Raw genomic sequence first — 17,325 nt, forward strand, 5'->3', positions numbered from 1 at the left:
TAACACAATGACAGTTTCTATGACCAGGGTCAGTTAAATGTGTCACACTACTGGCATGGCGTGGTTTTAATACCTCATCTAGTGTTGGTGGATGAAGGCTGAGCTCAGTCTGTCGCTCCTCTTTCTTGCCATAATGCGCCTCCTCCATCCTCTCCCTGTGGCTCAGGATCATTGTAACTCTTGCTCCTTCCTTCATCTGTCAGCCTGTAAGTATCAGCCTGTTTAACTCCATCATTCTAATGTAATTGAACCGAGAGTGAGATCATCTATCAGTCACCCTGGGTGCCTCCTGGCATGTTTGTGTGTGTGTGTGTGTGTGTGTGTGTGTGTGTGTGTGTGTGTGCGTGTGTGTGTGTGTGTGTGTGTGTGTGTGTGCGCGTGTGTGCGCGCGCGTGTGTGTGTGTGTGTGTGTGTGTGTGTGTGTGTGTGTGTGTGTGTGTGTGTGTGTGTGTGTGTGTGTGTGTGTGTGTGTGTGTGTGTGTGTGTGTGTGTGTGTGTGTACTGCAGGGTTAACATTAAACATCAATAACAGTATGCATTTTCTGTTGACATTTGATGGATTGCCTATAATAAATACATAAATACAGATTTTTTGAAAATTTGAATCAGAATGGATGAATCTTCAGAAAGTATAAGTCAGTGTCTTTGGCTCAGTTCACTCAGTGACATGTTGGGGGTCAGTTCTGATGGGTTTTTGGATGCTGGTTCTGCAGAATCAGCAGAGTGTGTTAATCCACTCCAGCCTACTTCTGTGCACTTTATATGGTTGCGTAAAGGCTTGCCCCTCCACACACACACACACACTCCAATATGTGCATATGAGAATGAATATTGCACAACTAATGCTATCTTCTATGGTTTGGATGCATTACAGCCTGACAGGAGGGATGTTGTGTGTTTGATAAATCGTCCCAGAGGAAGGTGAAACACTGCCCGAGCCTTGAGCAGGGCTGTGAAAATACAGATGTGCTTCGAAAATAGAAATGTTTACCTAACAAGGTCAAAACGGGTCAAGCTGCAGGCCAAGACAGTCTGCATTAACGTTGATGACATCATGAGATATGCCACAGGAGCATTTAGGGATTCAGTGTCTTGCTCACCAACACTTCAACAGGCCTCTCTAGGTGGAGCCCGGAATCAAACAGGGGACCTTCTGATTCCAATACGACCTTCATCATCCTGAGCCACGATGCAGCCGCCAAGGAAGAAAACAAGGGAAAAACATGAACAAACTACTTGTATTCTGCGCTCTTACTAAGGTTTCCGGAACATTCTACAGCAGTCAGCAGTGATGTGAAGGGAAGTGAGACTACTGCCTGAAGATAGACCCGTCCTGTGTTTTTATGGCATGATCTGCAGCAGGAGGTGGAACCCTTCTGGATACAAGTGGCACGTACTCCCATTTGGTACCACCTGCTCACCATGCTGTCCCACATATGCACCCCAGAAGCAGGTGTCAGACAACAGCCAGCCAGAAGATGAGGTGTGCCAGGCCACTGAGAAACCACATCCAGAGCTTCTCCACAACTGGTGCCAACAGGAGCCTGATTGACAAGTCAAGACTGCTTCTGACAGACGGGGGCTTTGAGTAATATCAGGTCCTAAGTCACCTGCCCAGGGAACTATGATCAGGGAGTGGTGAAGTCTGGCTCAACCAAATGGAAAAGGATCCTCCAGAACCAGGGAATCCCGGGCTGCGCTGGTTGTGCAAGACACGCTCATGTACAAGTTCCACCTGCTTGAGTCCTCGCCCTCCACCGTGAGGAATATATACAGAGAGTTGGCAAGCCAGTATGATCCCTTAGGGTTCATCGCAACATTCACAACGAGAGCCAAGATCCTGGTGCAGCAGTGGTAAAAAAAGAGATTGGGAAGATTGCCCAGTGACCTTCTCCACGCATTGAAAGCCTGGAAGTGTGAGCTCTTAACCCTAAGTAAAGTAATCCTGACACTGTGCTTTTAAAGTCCTGATTTGGACAGGTCGTCCTGTACCAAGGAGGTGTCTAACTGTCATACTTCAGAGCGTGCTTATGCCCAAGGTTACCTCAGGACAGCAAGATCAACAGCTTTCTAATCCAAGACTTGAGTTGTGTGCAGCATTCATGTCACAGGAGCCCAACTTCAACATCCTCTGAGAGAGGAGCTCACACTGTATATGTTGGTTCTGTCGACTGACTCAACAATGGTGCACACCTGAATTTAAACCCTGCCGCCATACAGTGTTTGTTGGGACTTGTATTGCAGAGCTCCAGGAAGTGTCTGACCTTCAGGTTTTCTCAGTAGTTAGTCAGGGCCAGGGCAGAGTATCTTCACTGAGCGGCCTCAGCAGACGATCAGGGACCTTCCTCTGCCTCTGCTGCTATTACGGGGCGTCAGTACAGGTGGGATTTCCTCTTATTAATATAATTACTATTTTAATATAACGGGTATTTTAATGGAGCTCGGTCGCTCCACAGAGCTGTCAGCTGCTCTCTGCTTTGCTTGTGTTTATTCTGCTGCATGGGTCTCTGTCTGTGCTGTTTCTCTAAGCTTTCCCCGGTCGGACGATAATGTATGGACTGTGCACCGATTGCTAGGGCACTCAATCACCACTCACTCACTCACACATACACACACATTTTCAACCTCCTGATCTATACAGTCATTTAGCCGATTTTCAATTCTCTCTCTAAAATAAATACCGAGGTCGACACCTCACTGACCTGGTAGCATCTCTGGCTACACCCCTGGGCACACACACACACACACACTGTCCCATCTCCCTCTTGACAGACAGCTGCAGTAACAAGATGCCACTCACTCTGCCTGACTCATGCCGTGCCTCGTGCTCTGTCACCAGGCCTCCCCGCGAAATTCAGCTGGGTGACTTTGACGTGGCAGAGGATGAGGTCTGTTTAAAGCAGTCCATACATGATATGCCTCCACATTTGCATCCTTTTCAGAGGGTGGAGGGGAAAACTGGGGCCTTGGCACAAAGGGAGAGAGGAAGGAGACAAATGGAAGGAAGCGGAGATGGATGAAGACCTATTTGATGAGGAAGGATGATGTGGAGGGGTGACGTCTCTGTCCAGTAGAGGAAGGAGACCCAGTGAGAGCCAGTTTGACAGTTAAAGGAGCGGGGGGGAGGGGGTAGAGGGGTAACAGCACTTGGCACGACCTTCTGATACAAGCCTGACCCCTGCAGGATGGGAGGGGAAGTGGGGAAGTGCCGTGTAGTCTATGACCAGTGAGGATGGAGGGCATTCATCTTCATCTTCTCTTTCTTCTGGTAATGGCTGCCGGTCGCTGTATCACAGTCAGTCTCGGGTCATCACCTGGACCAGTGTGTGACTGTGTGTGCCGGTGTGATACGTGCAGCAGCAAGTCAACCATCTTGTGTGTCTTGGTTGGGGTCATAATGTCTGTGCCACTCGCAGTCAATCGGGCTCAGTTTCTGTCACACACACACACACACACACACACACACACACACACAGACAGTTAGTGTCATCTATCATCAGTTATCCATGTCAACACACATACACACGAGAAGAGAAGAGGGATAAAATCTTCTCCAAACCAGAACCTAATCCACCCATAAGGTTCCTCCTCACTGCAGCAGGAGGTAAATCTCAGTTTTCTCTCTCTACCTCTCAGATGAATCAACTGAATCTCCTCAGGCTGGACTTTGTCATTTACTATATCTGCCATTCTCACATTACCTCCTGCCCTTTGTCCTTTTTTTCATTACCCATTATTGTCCAGATGACCTTTACACCGTTCCAAATCTATACGATTGATATGAGGCGTCCACGACAAGGAGAAAGACAATAAAAACACAACATGCTGGGTGTTGAGTTGAGGATGATGATATGTCAGTTCAGTTTTCCTGTCAAGATCACACACACACACACACACACACACACACTGGCCTACCTGGCTGCTCAGACATTTGTCATCAGAGCTCCTGTCTGACTGCGTACTTGCATAACCTGTAAAGACCTCCTCAATAATGCATGGTCAGACTAGACATGAGCAGCCTGACGGAAAACCTTACCTCAACAGTCACCTTTGTCTGGCCAAAGACCGGACACTCCACAGAGGCTGGAGGGCTATTCCTGTGTGCGTGTGTGTGTGTGTGTGTGTGTGTGTGTGTGTGTGTGTGTGTGTGTGTGAGCAAGAGAGAGAGAGAGAGAGAGAGAGAAAGAGTGAGTGAGAGAGACTTTGTGCCACACTTCTCTCTTTCTCTCCCCCTGTTTTGATGCTTTAATATGTACCAGATCAGATGATGAACACTCAATAGGACCCATTGTTCACACTGAATCATTTTGATACCAGAGTACATTTTACTGCTAAAGCTCATTTGGTGTATGCAGAACCTTTATTGCTGGATATTCAAATATAAATATATTTCAATTCAATACCTATTCTCTCCAGGTATGTTTGGCACAAAGCCACCAGACGTTTCAGCGCCGGTGGATTTCCAGGATGAGAAATACTTCCCATTATACAACAGGTACTGCTCTGTGCTGATTTGTAGCTGATTAAAAACACATTTAAAATGATCCATTTCTACTCCAGCATGTCATTTTCATTGTTATTGCTCTTTCTGCATCTGGTGGAGGCACTCGCCCTGAAGAGCAGTGGAGAAACCTGAAACCTGACAACATCATGTCAGCAGGAGCGCTACAAGATCAGGTTCATTACCTTTGGTCTGGCAGTTCAGGCCTCCTAACTTGATCCTGGAACCCTCCTGCAGTTTGCTCTTCTCAGGGCCTCTAAACTGATGTTGGGCCTTCTGCTCTCAGAGATAAGAGGTCACTCAAATGTATCATCTCACAGTTGTTCACAGGCACCAAACCCAGGCTCTTCACACTATGATGTGGTAATCAACTTTACACAGCTGCTAAACTAAAGGACTTGATGTAGAATGAACACTAATGTCTGTTTTGTCTTTCCAGTGCTGGTTCATAGCTTTCCCCTAATTAACTATAAATGAGAATGGAAAAAAATAACATTTGTGAAAGAAGATGATGAGGTATTGTGTTTGTGGATGAAAAAAACCCAAATTAAAATACATTTTTGTCATCAAGTGAGCCAAAATAAGACTTGACTTCCTGAATGCAGCCAAGTAAATCATCCCTGATCACTTTAGTACACAAAGGAAGCATACATGGTCCTGTTTGTTGTTGTTGTTTCTCTGCCATCACTACAAAAACACATTCACAAATATTTTAAATATGTCAAATTATAGCTTTGACTTTGAAAGTTGGATCTAAGTCCCTCCCCTTCTCACCGGGACACATCTGCGCAAACTCCCTGCAACCTTTGTGGACAAACTTCCTCATTAAGTAGAGCAAAAGTACAACTAACCATGGCGTCTCTCCTACACACACTCGCACGGCCGCGGTGCTCGTCGTGGCGGTGTTTGGGTGTAGTCGTGCGCAGTATCCACGGCGGAACTCCCCGTCTGATTCCCCGTGACGGAGCGCGACTGCTAGCCGACGGCGGCCGCTCTCTGCCGGGATACACTCGCGCTCACAACCGCAGGCAGCACACCGAGGCGGCAGGTGCTACTGAGGTGAAGGTACAGCGACTAGATGGAGAAGATGAAGGTGGGAAACTGGTTAAAACACACACACACACACACACACACACACACACACACACACACACACACACACACACACACACACACACACACACATATACGCGCACACACACACACACACACACACACACACACACACACACACACACACACACACACACACACACACACACACACAGATGACATATTGTTGTGTAGACAGAGTATCAGAGGTGTTGTGTTCCCACCATGATGACAGTTGTGCATTAGTTTAGCACTTCTGCAGCCATTCCAGGCAGAGGAAGTGACCAGTACAACTAACAGGAACATGTATTGACAAATAGTTTCAATATGAGCTGCTTGTTAACTGCTTTGGTCTGGGAACATTTCCTGGGATTAGAATGTACAAACCAGACGAGAGTGATTATACTAATAATATTGTTATTGAAGAAAGCATCAGACATGAGGAAGTACACACACACATCAGGTGCAGTGTTATTATTTGGAGAATAGTCAATCAAGACAAAGTTATGCCCTCTTTGACCAACTGAATCAAAACATACACACACACATAATGTCTAAGAAGATATTCATTAGCTCCGCCTCTAAACTCTTACTTACATTTTCCCTGTTGCTGTCTCTCTCTTTCAGGGATCGTGGAGGTGCTGATGTGCCGACACAAGGCAAGAAACGCCCTGGGCCACGTGTTTGTGTCACAGGTAAGCTGACCTCTACATCACCACTCGGTCACAGCATGCATTCAGACACACACACCCTCCTGTGTGTGCAGATGAAGGAGCTGCTGTCTAATCTGTCCGGTGACTCTTCCGCACGTGTGGTCATCTTCAGGAGTCTGGTCCCTGGCGTGTTCTGTGCAGGTGAGTTGGAAGGCGTTAAAAACCCGCCGGGCTTCTGTATCACTGATCAAAATGTATGATGTCATCTGTTTGTGATGCATTTAGGTGCTGACTTGAAGGAGAGAGCCCTGATGAATGACTCAGAGTCGGATCTATTTGTTCACGGCCTGCGATCCCTCATGACTCAGATAGGTGAGGAGGAGGAGGGGGAGGAGGAGGGGGAGAACCCTGGATCATCTTCTCTTCATTTCTCATAATATCTTTGTTTTTCTTATCAGCAGTCTACTATACATGTCCTCTCTGAAATGTCACCGCTTGCACCCAGAGGATTAGCCTCACCTTTCCTTCACCACACATCCTAATTAGGTCCATATGCAGTATAGATACATAGTGAGTATATATGGAGGTGAACTCACCTCTCTGCATGTGTCCACAGCATCGTTGCCCATGCCGACCATTGCAGCATTGGACGGCGTGGCCCTGGGTGGGGGACTGGAGCTGGCCTTGGCCTGTGACCTTCGCACTGCTGGTGAGTGTCCTCTGCAATCTTTACTTTCCGACCCCGAGCTGATGGACACACTGCAGTCCTCCTTCCCTCCTTCCTTCAGGGCTGTAGGTCTAATGGGACTGGAGAGGGGGATGACATGTTCTCTTCACAGTTGTCACCAATCATATCTGATCAGTGGCTGAGTCTGAGCAGGAGAGGAGAGGAGAGGAGAGGAGAGGAGAGGAGAGGGGAGGGGAGGGGAGGAAGGTTGCATCTGCGTTGAATCCACTAAGTGATGTTTCTCTCGACTCGACCCTGGATCCCCTCAGTGTAAACGAGAGGAGATCAGACCGGTTTAAACAGAAATGATGCCGCTTTCTCTTCTTGTGCTGTCATTTATTTTGTTCATTTAGTTTAGTTGCATTTATCTAGCATTTAAATACCTGGACTTTGTGGAAGTGTCAAATTTTCAAAAAGTTGAAAATTTCAGTTGAAAATTTAAGGAACATTCTCAGGTAAGTTTTTTTCCTTAAGGAAGATGGAAAAATGTGTCTGAATTTGTTGCTGGAATGTATGGAAGAGAGATCTGTCGTATTTTATGTCTGACAACTGTTGAGTTGTTTGTGAGGATTCATGTTACCTTCATCAAATGATAACGTATTCTTCTATAAAAAGAAACATTACTCTTAGACTCTCAAAACAATAAGGTAGAGACCTTATTTGACATTGTTTCTACTGGCCAATAATGAGGTTTTGATGATCTTGGGGACCGATGCCACTGTGTGAGTCTAGACACATCTGTCTGACTGCTCATGTTGCTGAATCTACATGTGATTGGTTAAATCACTTGTGACAGCTCTGTGATTGGTGGGGCTGAGATGTGCGAGGTGAGCAGGTGTTTTGTGTGAGCTGCTCTGACAGAGGCATCAGTCAGACTTTATGGCGTCCCCAGCCTAATGACACACAGCAGCACAGACCTTCAACTGTCCTCTGTGTGTGTTTCAGTGTGTTCGGCACAGATGGGTCTGATTGAGACCACGCGGGGATTGCTCCCAGGGGCGGGTAAGACAAGCGTTTGCGCATTTACGCTCGCACTCACGCACTCATAAACGACCTTGTACGTGGTGTATCATGTTGGGTGTGTCTGCATAGAGAGCAACAACTTGACCTTGAGGTGGTTTGTCCTGCAGGGGGCAGTCAGCGGCTACCGAGGATCGTGGGGATCTCTCTGGCCAAAGAGCTCATCTTCACAGGTTGTATTAACGGAAACACTCACATGTTGATGTCGGCTCTGAATGCTCATGGGCCCCGACTGTCTGTCTCTATCAGGTAAACGTGTGGGAGGACAGACAGCTCTGGAGATGGGGCTTGTAAACAGAGCGATAGAACAGAATCAGACAGGAGATTGTGCCTACAGAGAGGCAGTCAGCCTGGCCAGAGAGATCCTGCCCCAGGTTAGAATACATTTTGTTTACATACTCGCGTAATCCTCCTCCAGGCAGGGAGCCTCTCTCTCACCTCCTCCGCTCCCTTTCCCTCTCTCCTCCCTGCTGCCTCCTCTTCCCCCTGCTCGTCAGCTCATCTCCTCCGCTTCTTCTTATCTGCCTCTCACAAACATTCCTCTATCTCTCCCTTTCCCTCGTCTGTCTCCTCTGTTTCTCCTCTCCAGGCCTCTGTCGTCCCGTATTTCTTTCACTCCAGTTAAGATGCCTGCAGTCGGCCGGGCCAGAGTGGCAGCCGAGTGGAGAAATGGACCACTAATAGCACAAAATACACACACACACACACACACACACATCCACGCAGTCAGACACATGGGCTTGCTGGTGTGAATGAAGTGATTGACATGTGTTTGCATGGAGTGGAAATGAGGTGGGATGTTGGAGGAAATAACAAGCTGAAGTCGCTGAAGTCTGATATTTCTCTCATTTCCTGAGGCGCGCTTGAATTATTAGAGGGGTATGGAACATTTCCCCACAAGCAGTTGAGGGCTGGGAGACAGCCTCTGTAATTGGTGGATGAAGTGTATGCAGCTCCTACAACTGGACTTAATGACTAAGATAAACGCTGCTGTGGTCATGCTTGTACTTCTGCAGCATCTATCCCATGTTTGACCTCATGTTGATGTCAGTGCACCAGTATATAAACAGAGTGTGTGTTCATTTCTGTCGCACAGGCTCCTATTGCTGTCAGAATGGCCAAAGAGGCGATGAATCAGGGCTTTGAGGTAAAATGACTCATAAACTCACATTATATACTGTATATAATGCATATTAGAGGTTTTCTTACCGTTAATGTTCTCTCACAGGTTGACATCACTTCAGCAATGGCAATAGAGAGGATGTGTTACGCCCGGGTAAGTTCCTGCATCTACAGAATACGTTTAACAGTTTGTTGTCCTGTGAAATATTCAGTACAACTGGCAGAGAAGTCCTGCTCATCTTTGAATGTAACGGTTCTGCACACATACTGCTGCTGAATCTCACTAAACTAAACTTAACATTTGTCCTTCCTTGTCAGGTCATTCCCACCCGGGACAGACAGGAGGGCATGGCTGCCTTCATAGAGAAGAGACCTCCACGGTACACTGGAGAATAACACACATTAAGAGTTACTGGACTTATCTCTCTGGCAGAGATGAAGACAGATGCACGCTTCCATAGCCTCCAGTCTGATCGGCAATTAAGCCCCATTGATCACCTGTGTTTATCGTCAATACATTAGCTGAGGTCGTCATTAGTATTCAGCGGTGTGTGTGTTGTTTGCTTTTATGACATTCAGAGAGCTGAGAGCTGCTTTTCATTTGATCCATCCTCAGGTTATATATGACGCATTAATGTGAAGTCACTGAACACAAACGCAACAGAATTCTGATCTCTGGTTTATGGGAATGTACATTCTTTATTTTTAAAACTTGAAAACATTACCTTCAGCAACAAAATGGCACAGTCAATAATTGAGATCTTTACTTTTTTTTGGGGGGCCTGAATTAATTAGTTTTGAAGCATCCAGGGTCAGGATCAGGGTCAGGATCAGTATCAGGGGCTCCACTGAACAATACAAGAGGTGAGGAGCTACAATAACAAATCAGTCTCTCCCTCAGCTACGGCTTTTGCATACAAAACATTCCTTCGATGAAACGGATCAGATCAGGACTCATACATAAGTAGCAAACGCATAGAACGGTGACAGGAACCAGGCCAGACACTCCACACCTGAAGGTTGTTGGCAATTCTGCTTGCCATTATTCGAAAGTAAACTTTTCCTTGTAATTCAGTTTGTTTTATTAATTTCAATGAATCTACCCCGTAAGTCAGGAATTTGGTGCAACTGATACTTTACTGTTTAATCTGTAACGTTGTTGTGTCGGGACTTTGAACTCCCCATCAGACTCAGCTGTACAGAGACTGATGATGACGTCATTATAAAGATCCAGAGCACAGAGAGAGAGTACTGTAGGTGTGTTTCATTCATTCCCCTTCACCACTCACTTATTCTACCCCTCTTTTGTCCCACATGTATGGCTAAATCAGATAAACAAACAAACAAACATTGAATATACAGTATGTTTCTGTGCCACCTATTCAGCCAAAGCTAAACGAGTTCTCCTTCTCCTATCTTATGTACAAATTAAATACACTGGTTAAGATGCAGCTGGTTGTACAGATGTACATACACACACGCTCACACCAAATGGCCATCTCTGTCTTTAAGACACTCAAGACATTGGGAAGCACAAATATTTACAGAAACAGAATGTTCAAGGAGAAAGCAGCTGCGTCCAATTCCAATCATGACTTCATTGTTCAAATTATTATTGCCATTTATGTCCACAAGGGCATTTCGTCTCTCCAGACATAAGTGATCATTAGTATTCTGATATTTCTGCAAATCATTAACAACTCCATGCTTGGTTTACAGCACGGATGCTTTTGCCACTGATAAGACTGCTGTAAGGTCGTCAAACCTTTAGTAAAGAAAAGGATAATAAATTGCACAACAGTAACGCTTACTGAATACACAAACCATTTCAGATTTTCATCTGTAATGTTTTAAACATTTCAACCCACTGAATACACCCCAGGCTAATGCCCCGTCATGCCACATTAAAGGCATTCGTTGATAAAAGACTAAAAGAGGAGAGAGCAGTAATATTGCAGGCATTCCTAAAATGAACAGCACACAAGCATTCAGACAGAATCCAGCATGCTTGAGCTCACAACATCATGCAAATATTTAACAAGCTAGATCAACCAATTCATCCAAACGGACCCCTCGGGTCCTGACCTACCATCTCAGATTGATATTTGTGTGTGTGCACTAAAAGGCTTTGGGTACAAAAATCATCACGACGCCGATGGCAGACTGAACACAAACACAAACCTCAGTGTGATGGAGGTTCATTGAGCCAAAGGTCTTCTCATCATTTCATATTTATTACATGAATCGCACACAGAAATAGTTTTGTTTGGAAACAGACAAAATAAATAAGTTGAGTGTGTGCAAGAATTGCAAAGTCTTTGTCTCCTATGTACTTTTTAGGGTTTGCTGGTCAATGTGTGTGTGTGTGAGTGTGTGTGTGTGGAATAGGCAAACACACACCCATCACTTGTAGTGAGCTCCTGTAATGGGGTGAAGTTCTCCTCAGTCAAAGAGCTGCGGTGTCTAAGAGACAAAATGGACAGTATTAATATCGTGCTCCTGTCAATAACATGTGACTTTGGTTGTGACATGAATCTGAACATCTGATCTTGGTGAAGAAAAACAATTTAATGCTGGTTGTCAGTATAATAGTCATCCAGAACATGTGCTGTGCTTTATGAAAGGCTGTGGCATAATAAGCCCTTAAGGCCGTTCCTTCATCATGTCATCACTGCAGCTTCTGTTCTCCGCTGGCGTGCAATGATAAAGAGAACAAAAACAAACCTGCTGCCCGACACCAGGGTGGAGTGACAGCTAAATGGCTAAATGTCAAGGTGACACTGGACACCAGAGGAACAGATTCATAGGTGACTCTGACCTGTCGAGCTGTTTCCTTCAATCATCTAGGATGATCTTGCTAAAGGCGGGGCTGTGTGTGCCGACTGCAAGATAAGAGCTAATTGTGTTCCGGATTAAGGACAAGCCAGTTTGTTTAGATAGTGTCCATCATCGGTAAGCTTCTGCACTGAAAATGGGTCTAAAAGAGGATAGACAGAAGCTTTACCCTGCCCATTGTTCTACAGCATGGTGACATCATTTATGATGATGCAATTAACAACTGTGACATCATTCATGACTCTGTTCATGTCGCCCATCTCCCACTGTCATTTGTTAATGTAAATATAAATGCCAATGACATGAAAAGCACCCTATGCACACCCTTGAACAATGTACACACACACACTCTCTCTAATTAGAAGAGTAAGATGTGTTGCATTGTAACTTTAAGGTTGCCAATCCCAGGTGTAGGGAGAATGAAGACGATGAGACTGTTCATATAGTATGTTTGCGTTTACCTCTGTAGTTACTGTGGTGGCGGGCGGCGGCAGATGTGTGTGTGCGCGGGCTGGCCTGTGCGGGCTCTGTGGCGCTGTAGGCTCTCCAGAATGCTCTCAGCCAACCTTTTGACGTCTTTGTGGGTCTGTGGGTGAGCCTGGACGAGCTCCAGCTGCTGCAGGCCTCCTTCCTCCAACAGCATGCTGCAATACCGAGAGGCTGCACAGGGGGGTTGACACCACATCAGATCAAATCCAGTTTTGGATTGGTGCGTAGTGCTAAACTGTAAATGATAGTGAGATAAGTGGATGCGTTGGCGTCTCACCGTTCTTGCTGCAGACGTGTTGCATGGCCCATGCAGCCCACAGTTGGACGCCAGGGGTGTGAAAGCACTCCAGGAGGGGAAAGAAAGGGTTAAAAGACCTACAGAACAAGAGAGCATAACAGTACATGTATTAGATGTCATTGTAATGTAATGTTATGTAATGTCATGCTGGGAAATACTGGGTGAGGTCTGGATCTACTTGTCTTTGTGTAATTGCATTATTCTTATTCTTTATATCCTTAATATAGAGGGACTATATCTCACCTGTAGGCCACCATCTCACACTCTGGTGTCGGCCACTTCATGATGGCTGAATGCTACAGAGGAAAGTCACAGAAATGTATGAGAACCAAGCAGATATTTCCAGATGATGATGATGTTTATGTGCACATGTCGCTAATGCTCACCAGCTGCTCCAGGAGTGAAGCCCTCAAAGCCAGGCTGAGTGTCCAGGCCTCCTGTCCTCTGGAGGTCAGGTGAGCCAGGATCCCCGCTGCAAAGTAGCTGACCTCCACCTCAGGGCTGTGCAGCAGATCCCGGATGTGGCCCAGGAATCCCTGCACCATCAGCTCTCTGTGCAGCTCCCCGACCTCTGCTATGTTGTTCTACACAACAACAGGGCCACCAGAAAATAATGAGTTTAGTTTAGTAATCATGTAGTCAATTAAAGGGTAACATAAGAGGAGTACACTCACCAGCAGGCCCAGAACCTTCTGCTGAATAGACGACTCACTGGGGAAGGACTGCAGAGAGGTGAGGGAGGAGGTGACACAAAGGAGGTGAGTCTGCCTGTCCCCTAAGCAATATGTGTGAGCATTAAGTAGAATGATGTTTGCTCTGTAGTTCTCTGTGTGTGTTTGTGAGCACACTTCATATTCTTCAGTACCTCCAGCACTTTAATGAACAGTTCCAGCCCCTGGTTCTCAATGAAGTTGCGGCAGGTTGTTGGCGACTCATCAGTGAGGTTCCACAGGGCACTGAGGGTGAACTTCAGGGTGGCATCCACCACGCCTTGAGTCGCCTTCTGACGCACGATGTGGAGCAGTTGCTTCAGGCGAGAAGAGAGAGGAGAGCGCAGCATGAAGCCAAAAACCTCTTTCTGTTCATCACTAATGTCAGAACAATATAACTTCAAAGAGGAGACGCTTACCCTCACTATGAAGAGCTCCGCCCCCAACTGTGCCGTCTGCTCTGTGGACAGCTAAAAAAGGAAAACTTCTGCTAGTAAATGTACAAGAATATCTCTGCATACGGGCCAAGAATGCCTGAACAAAGGGATAAATATACCTTAGCAGCCAGGATGGAGATGATAGCCACAGCCATCCTCTGCATGTTCTGGTCCTCATGATTGCAGAGCCACTGCATCACCAGCTTGGCAGCTTCGAACCTGGAAAACAATCAGAGGGAGCAAACGGGTATTGGAAACAAACAGTGTCAAGTGTCAAGTATTTGTCCACCAACATTTCTATTGTATTTCTATCTCTCACCTGTTGAACGGGACCTCCTGTAGAATGCGATCGCTGCACAAAGACAGCAGACAGTTCTTCTGCAGCTGAAGACAAAGGAACCAAAGTGTATATCAGGACAAACTCAGTCTGTTAAGGTCCAGTGATGTTGTGATGTTATGTTGACCGTTTGGATCATTTGAAGCCTGAGAAACCTCCAAAAAAGCTATTTACAGTAGCATCAACCCATTTGTGCTTGATGCAGACCTGCAGCTGTGGTTTCATTTAGCTTCTGTGATTGATACAAAGGCAGTGTGAAGCTCAGGGTACCTGTTGGTGGTTGGGGAAGGTCCTCATGGCCTCCAGCAGCAGTTGGGTGACTGTACTCAGCAGTCGGACAGGCATCCCCGCCGCTAGATCCTGCTTGGTCAGGTTGAACACACAGGCACTCGCAGCCAGCTGGACATTGAGGGTTGCAGGGTGATTCTTCATGCCCAAGACGACCAGCTGGAGAACCACAAGAGAGGAAGAGCGTGTGTTATTGAGAGAGGAAGCTGAAAGGTAAACCTGAGTGTGTTCTTCTCAAAGACGATTCTGCGTTTGCACCTTGAGAATATCCGGCCGTGGCTTCTCCATGACGTGTGTCAGGCTGAACAGATGAAACAGAGCTTCTCTCACAAACCCTTCTCTCTCGCTGTACCGACGCAGGGCCTCGCAGATCTGAGTCTCATTGGCTTCTCCCGTTACCTGTGCCCACACAATAAAGACATTTAAGCACACTTGTTCTTGAGTGTAGAGGTCGGCAGATGCATCAAGACTGACCTTGAGATTTCCTTCTCCAGAAAGAAAGTCAGAAAACCCTGCATCTGTGGCCAGCAGTCCCATAAAGGTCATCCCTGGTCTCTCCTCAACAAACGCCTTCACAGCTGCATCGGTCACCTGTATCATTCACACACACACACACACACACACACAACAGCAACGTCACACGTCTACATCCTGAAATCTGTGTGCACTCTTGCTTTACGACTCGCAAACGTTCGTTGACGCAAACGAAAAACGCACCTGTTTCCTCCCCGAGACGTCCAGCGAGATGAGAGCGGGCAGGATCCCCGGCTGTCCCAGCAGCTGACGAGCCACGTCAGAGGTGAACTGCTTATCATCACTGATGTCCAGGTGCTGCAGAAGGAGGAAAATATGATTTCATGCCCAACACAAAGAAGGGTGGCCTGTATTCTTTATTTTGCTCTCAGCATCTATCCGTCCACTGACCTGTAACACATCCAGCTGCCCGATGACTCCCAGCAGTTGGGCAGTGCTCATCTCCAGCCTCTTCATCTGGTGCAGGGTGAGTGAACGCAGCCTCTCCTTCAGGCCCAGCAGGGGATTCAGGTTGGTGACTGACGTGTTGGAGAGATCCAGACTCTCCAGCCGAGGGAGGGAACACACATCTGACAGCCCAGAGTCGTAGAAGTCCACGTTGGCTAGAGAGAGCGAGCGCAGACCCTGGAGGGAGCTGAAGCGATAACGGATCGGCTCCTCCAGGGACGACATGGTGAGACCGCTTAAGACCAGCCGCTGGAGGGACTGGAAGGAAAGATAAAACTCAAAACACGGGACTGACCAGTACTATTCTTTTAAAAAGCGAGGGTGGAAGAAGTGATTTGATAGTCTATTTAGACAGACTGTGACTTTACCTGGCAGTCTTTATTAGTGGCCAGCCCCTGCAGTATGTCAGTGATGGTCAGGTCTGCGTTGACCCTTGCGGCGTCCAGCTCCAGCAGCCTGTGAGGACAGAGAGCTTTCTGGAAGGCTTCTGCAGAGATGCGAGCTGTACGGATGCACGCTCGCCTTAAGCGGAGGTATTCACAGTTTCGAAACACTCCCACTGTGCTGTCGTTCAGCAGACCTGCGACAGAGGGGAAGTCTGAAGTTTGAACTCTGAGATTCAAGTCAAAACAAACAAACTTACTTGTTGCTGGGCACTGTATGTACTGTTGCTATGCTGCAAAATCTCTTAAGATTCTACATGGCAAAGGTCAATATGATTTTTAAATTTGCTTTCATTTTCCATTTAGTTGTACAAGGTTTTAACCCTTTCTATTTTAGTTATTGGTTTTGCTGGCCTCCATCATTTAGCTTTCATTTCATTTAGTTGTAGCTTTTAAAAAGACGAGAAGAAGGAAGGAGCCTCACGAAACAGAACACACACAAATTATTATGAGCTTAGTAGACATTACAAACTCTAAAGAAAAACATGGTCAGGAGGGTCTTTAGAGTCTTTTACCTTCAGTGGCCATCTTAGCCAGCAGCTGATCTGCCAGCTCCTGGGGAAAGAGCACAGCCTCTCTGAAGCACAGGGAGCCATCAGGCCGCTTCACACAGAACCCCTCCAGGTTCTGGCTCACATAGCTCAGGCACAGGTCTGTCAGAGCTGCTGGACACGACTCATCCTGAGAGGAAGAGAACATGTTACCTTCAAATAAACGGTTAAACACACTTCTGACAGTGGACGGGATCTGTTCCATTCAGGTCTGAGAGAGCAGTTACACACTTGAATAGAATGCGGCCAATACTGTAATTCGCCATGCCTTCTTCTTGGACATATTCAAATATTTACATATTCTAAGAAATTATATTTGCATAGTCACAAATAGAATGCAATGAATTAGCAGAGCAAAATATCTGACGTGAATGACTTTAATGCAAATGTGTAACTCACCGAATTGAGGAAATTACAGGCCATCGTGACGTCTGTTTAGCTTTTACAACCGAGACTGGTCTTTAATTCGCCACGTATATTCTCCTCTTCCCTTGCCTTCCGTCCACCGACACTTAATCCCGCTGGTTAGTTGGTGGCGTTCATCGCGTTAATCTGTTGGAAACGACTGAGCGGGGACGATGGTTAGCGGCGCAGCGGCTAGCTAGCTGTTAGCTCACTTGATGTTTCTGTTGTGGGGAATCGCTTTCTGTGCTGAAGTGTTGGAAGCTATCTGCGATTTTGGAACTCATTTTTTCAAACACCAAGTAGTCGAGCGACCCCGGCGGCTCCTCCGGATTAAGGGGCGTGTTGGAGCATAATATATTGAGAGCTATTTTGGACTGGACAGACAGTAAACAAAGGTCACAACACTGGAAGTGTTTGGCGAGGGGCTGAGCTACGG

At 46.6% G+C, this 17,325-nt stretch overlaps 2 protein-coding genes across 2 annotated transcripts; one reads left to right on the plus strand and one right to left on the minus strand.

The window, feature by feature from the left end:
* Window positions 1–5,297: 5,297 nt before the first annotated feature.
* echdc2 (enoyl CoA hydratase domain containing 2) lies at window positions 5,298–10,364 on the plus strand. The gene is made up of 11 exons (XM_076153005.1): window positions 5,298–5,594; window positions 6,221–6,288; window positions 6,360–6,447; window positions 6,532–6,618; window positions 6,863–6,955; window positions 7,919–7,975; window positions 8,104–8,166; window positions 8,243–8,367; window positions 9,090–9,140; window positions 9,222–9,269; window positions 9,434–10,364. The coding sequence occupies exons 1-11, from the start codon at window positions 5,354–5,356 to the stop codon at window positions 9,509–9,511; spliced, it is 999 nt and encodes a 332-aa protein (XP_076009120.1). The 5' UTR covers window positions 5,298–5,353; the 3' UTR covers window positions 9,512–10,364.
* On the minus strand, window positions 10,190–17,301 carry zyg11 (zyg-11 family member, cell cycle regulator). The gene is made up of 18 exons (XM_076153004.1): window positions 16,884–17,301; window positions 16,449–16,614; window positions 15,859–16,070; window positions 15,434–15,748; window positions 15,227–15,340; window positions 14,984–15,100; window positions 14,768–14,908; window positions 14,492–14,668; window positions 14,204–14,268; window positions 14,004–14,103; window positions 13,867–13,917; window positions 13,603–13,764; window positions 13,412–13,459; window positions 13,124–13,321; window positions 12,981–13,033; window positions 12,717–12,814; window positions 12,412–12,610; window positions 10,190–11,578 (listed from the first exon to the last, which is right to left on the minus strand). The coding sequence occupies exons 1-17, from the start codon at window positions 16,905–16,907 to the stop codon at window positions 12,420–12,422; spliced, it is 2,232 nt and encodes a 743-aa protein (XP_076009119.1). The 5' UTR covers window positions 16,908–17,301; the 3' UTR covers window positions 10,190–11,578; window positions 12,412–12,419.
* Between the last annotated feature and the right edge of the window lie 24 nt (window positions 17,302–17,325).

This window comes from Genypterus blacodes, unplaced genomic scaffold, assembly GCF_046128005.1.
Source record: "Genypterus blacodes isolate CSIRO-AG114 ecotype Tasmania unplaced genomic scaffold, CSIRO-AGI_Gbla_v1 ptg000058l_1, whole genome shotgun sequence".
NCBI classification, from domain to species: Eukaryota; Metazoa; Chordata; class Actinopteri; order Ophidiiformes; family Ophidiidae; genus Genypterus; species Genypterus blacodes.

Coding starts and splice junctions, on each gene's coding strand:
- echdc2 (XM_076153005.1), top strand. CDS start 5,354: ATGGCGTCTCTCCTACACACACTCGCACGGCCGCGGTGCTCGTCGTGG. Junction 8,368..9,089: donor CCAGAGAGATCCTGCCCCAG/GTTAGAATACAT, acceptor TCTGTCGCACAG/GCTCCTATTGCTGTCAGAAT. Junction 9,141..9,221: donor CGATGAATCAGGGCTTTGAG/GTAAAATGACTC, acceptor GTTCTCTCACAG/GTTGACATCACTTCAGCAAT.
- zyg11 (XM_076153004.1), bottom strand. CDS start 16,907: ATGGCCTGTAATTTCCTCAATTCG. Junction 14,269..14,491: donor CCTTCCCCAACCACCAACAG/GTACCCTGAGCT, acceptor CTTTGTCTTCAG/CTGCAGAAGAACTGTCTGCT. Junction 13,918..14,003: donor TCTCCATCCTGGCTGCTAAG/GTATATTTATCC, acceptor TTCCTTTTTTAG/CTGTCCACAGAGCAGACGGC.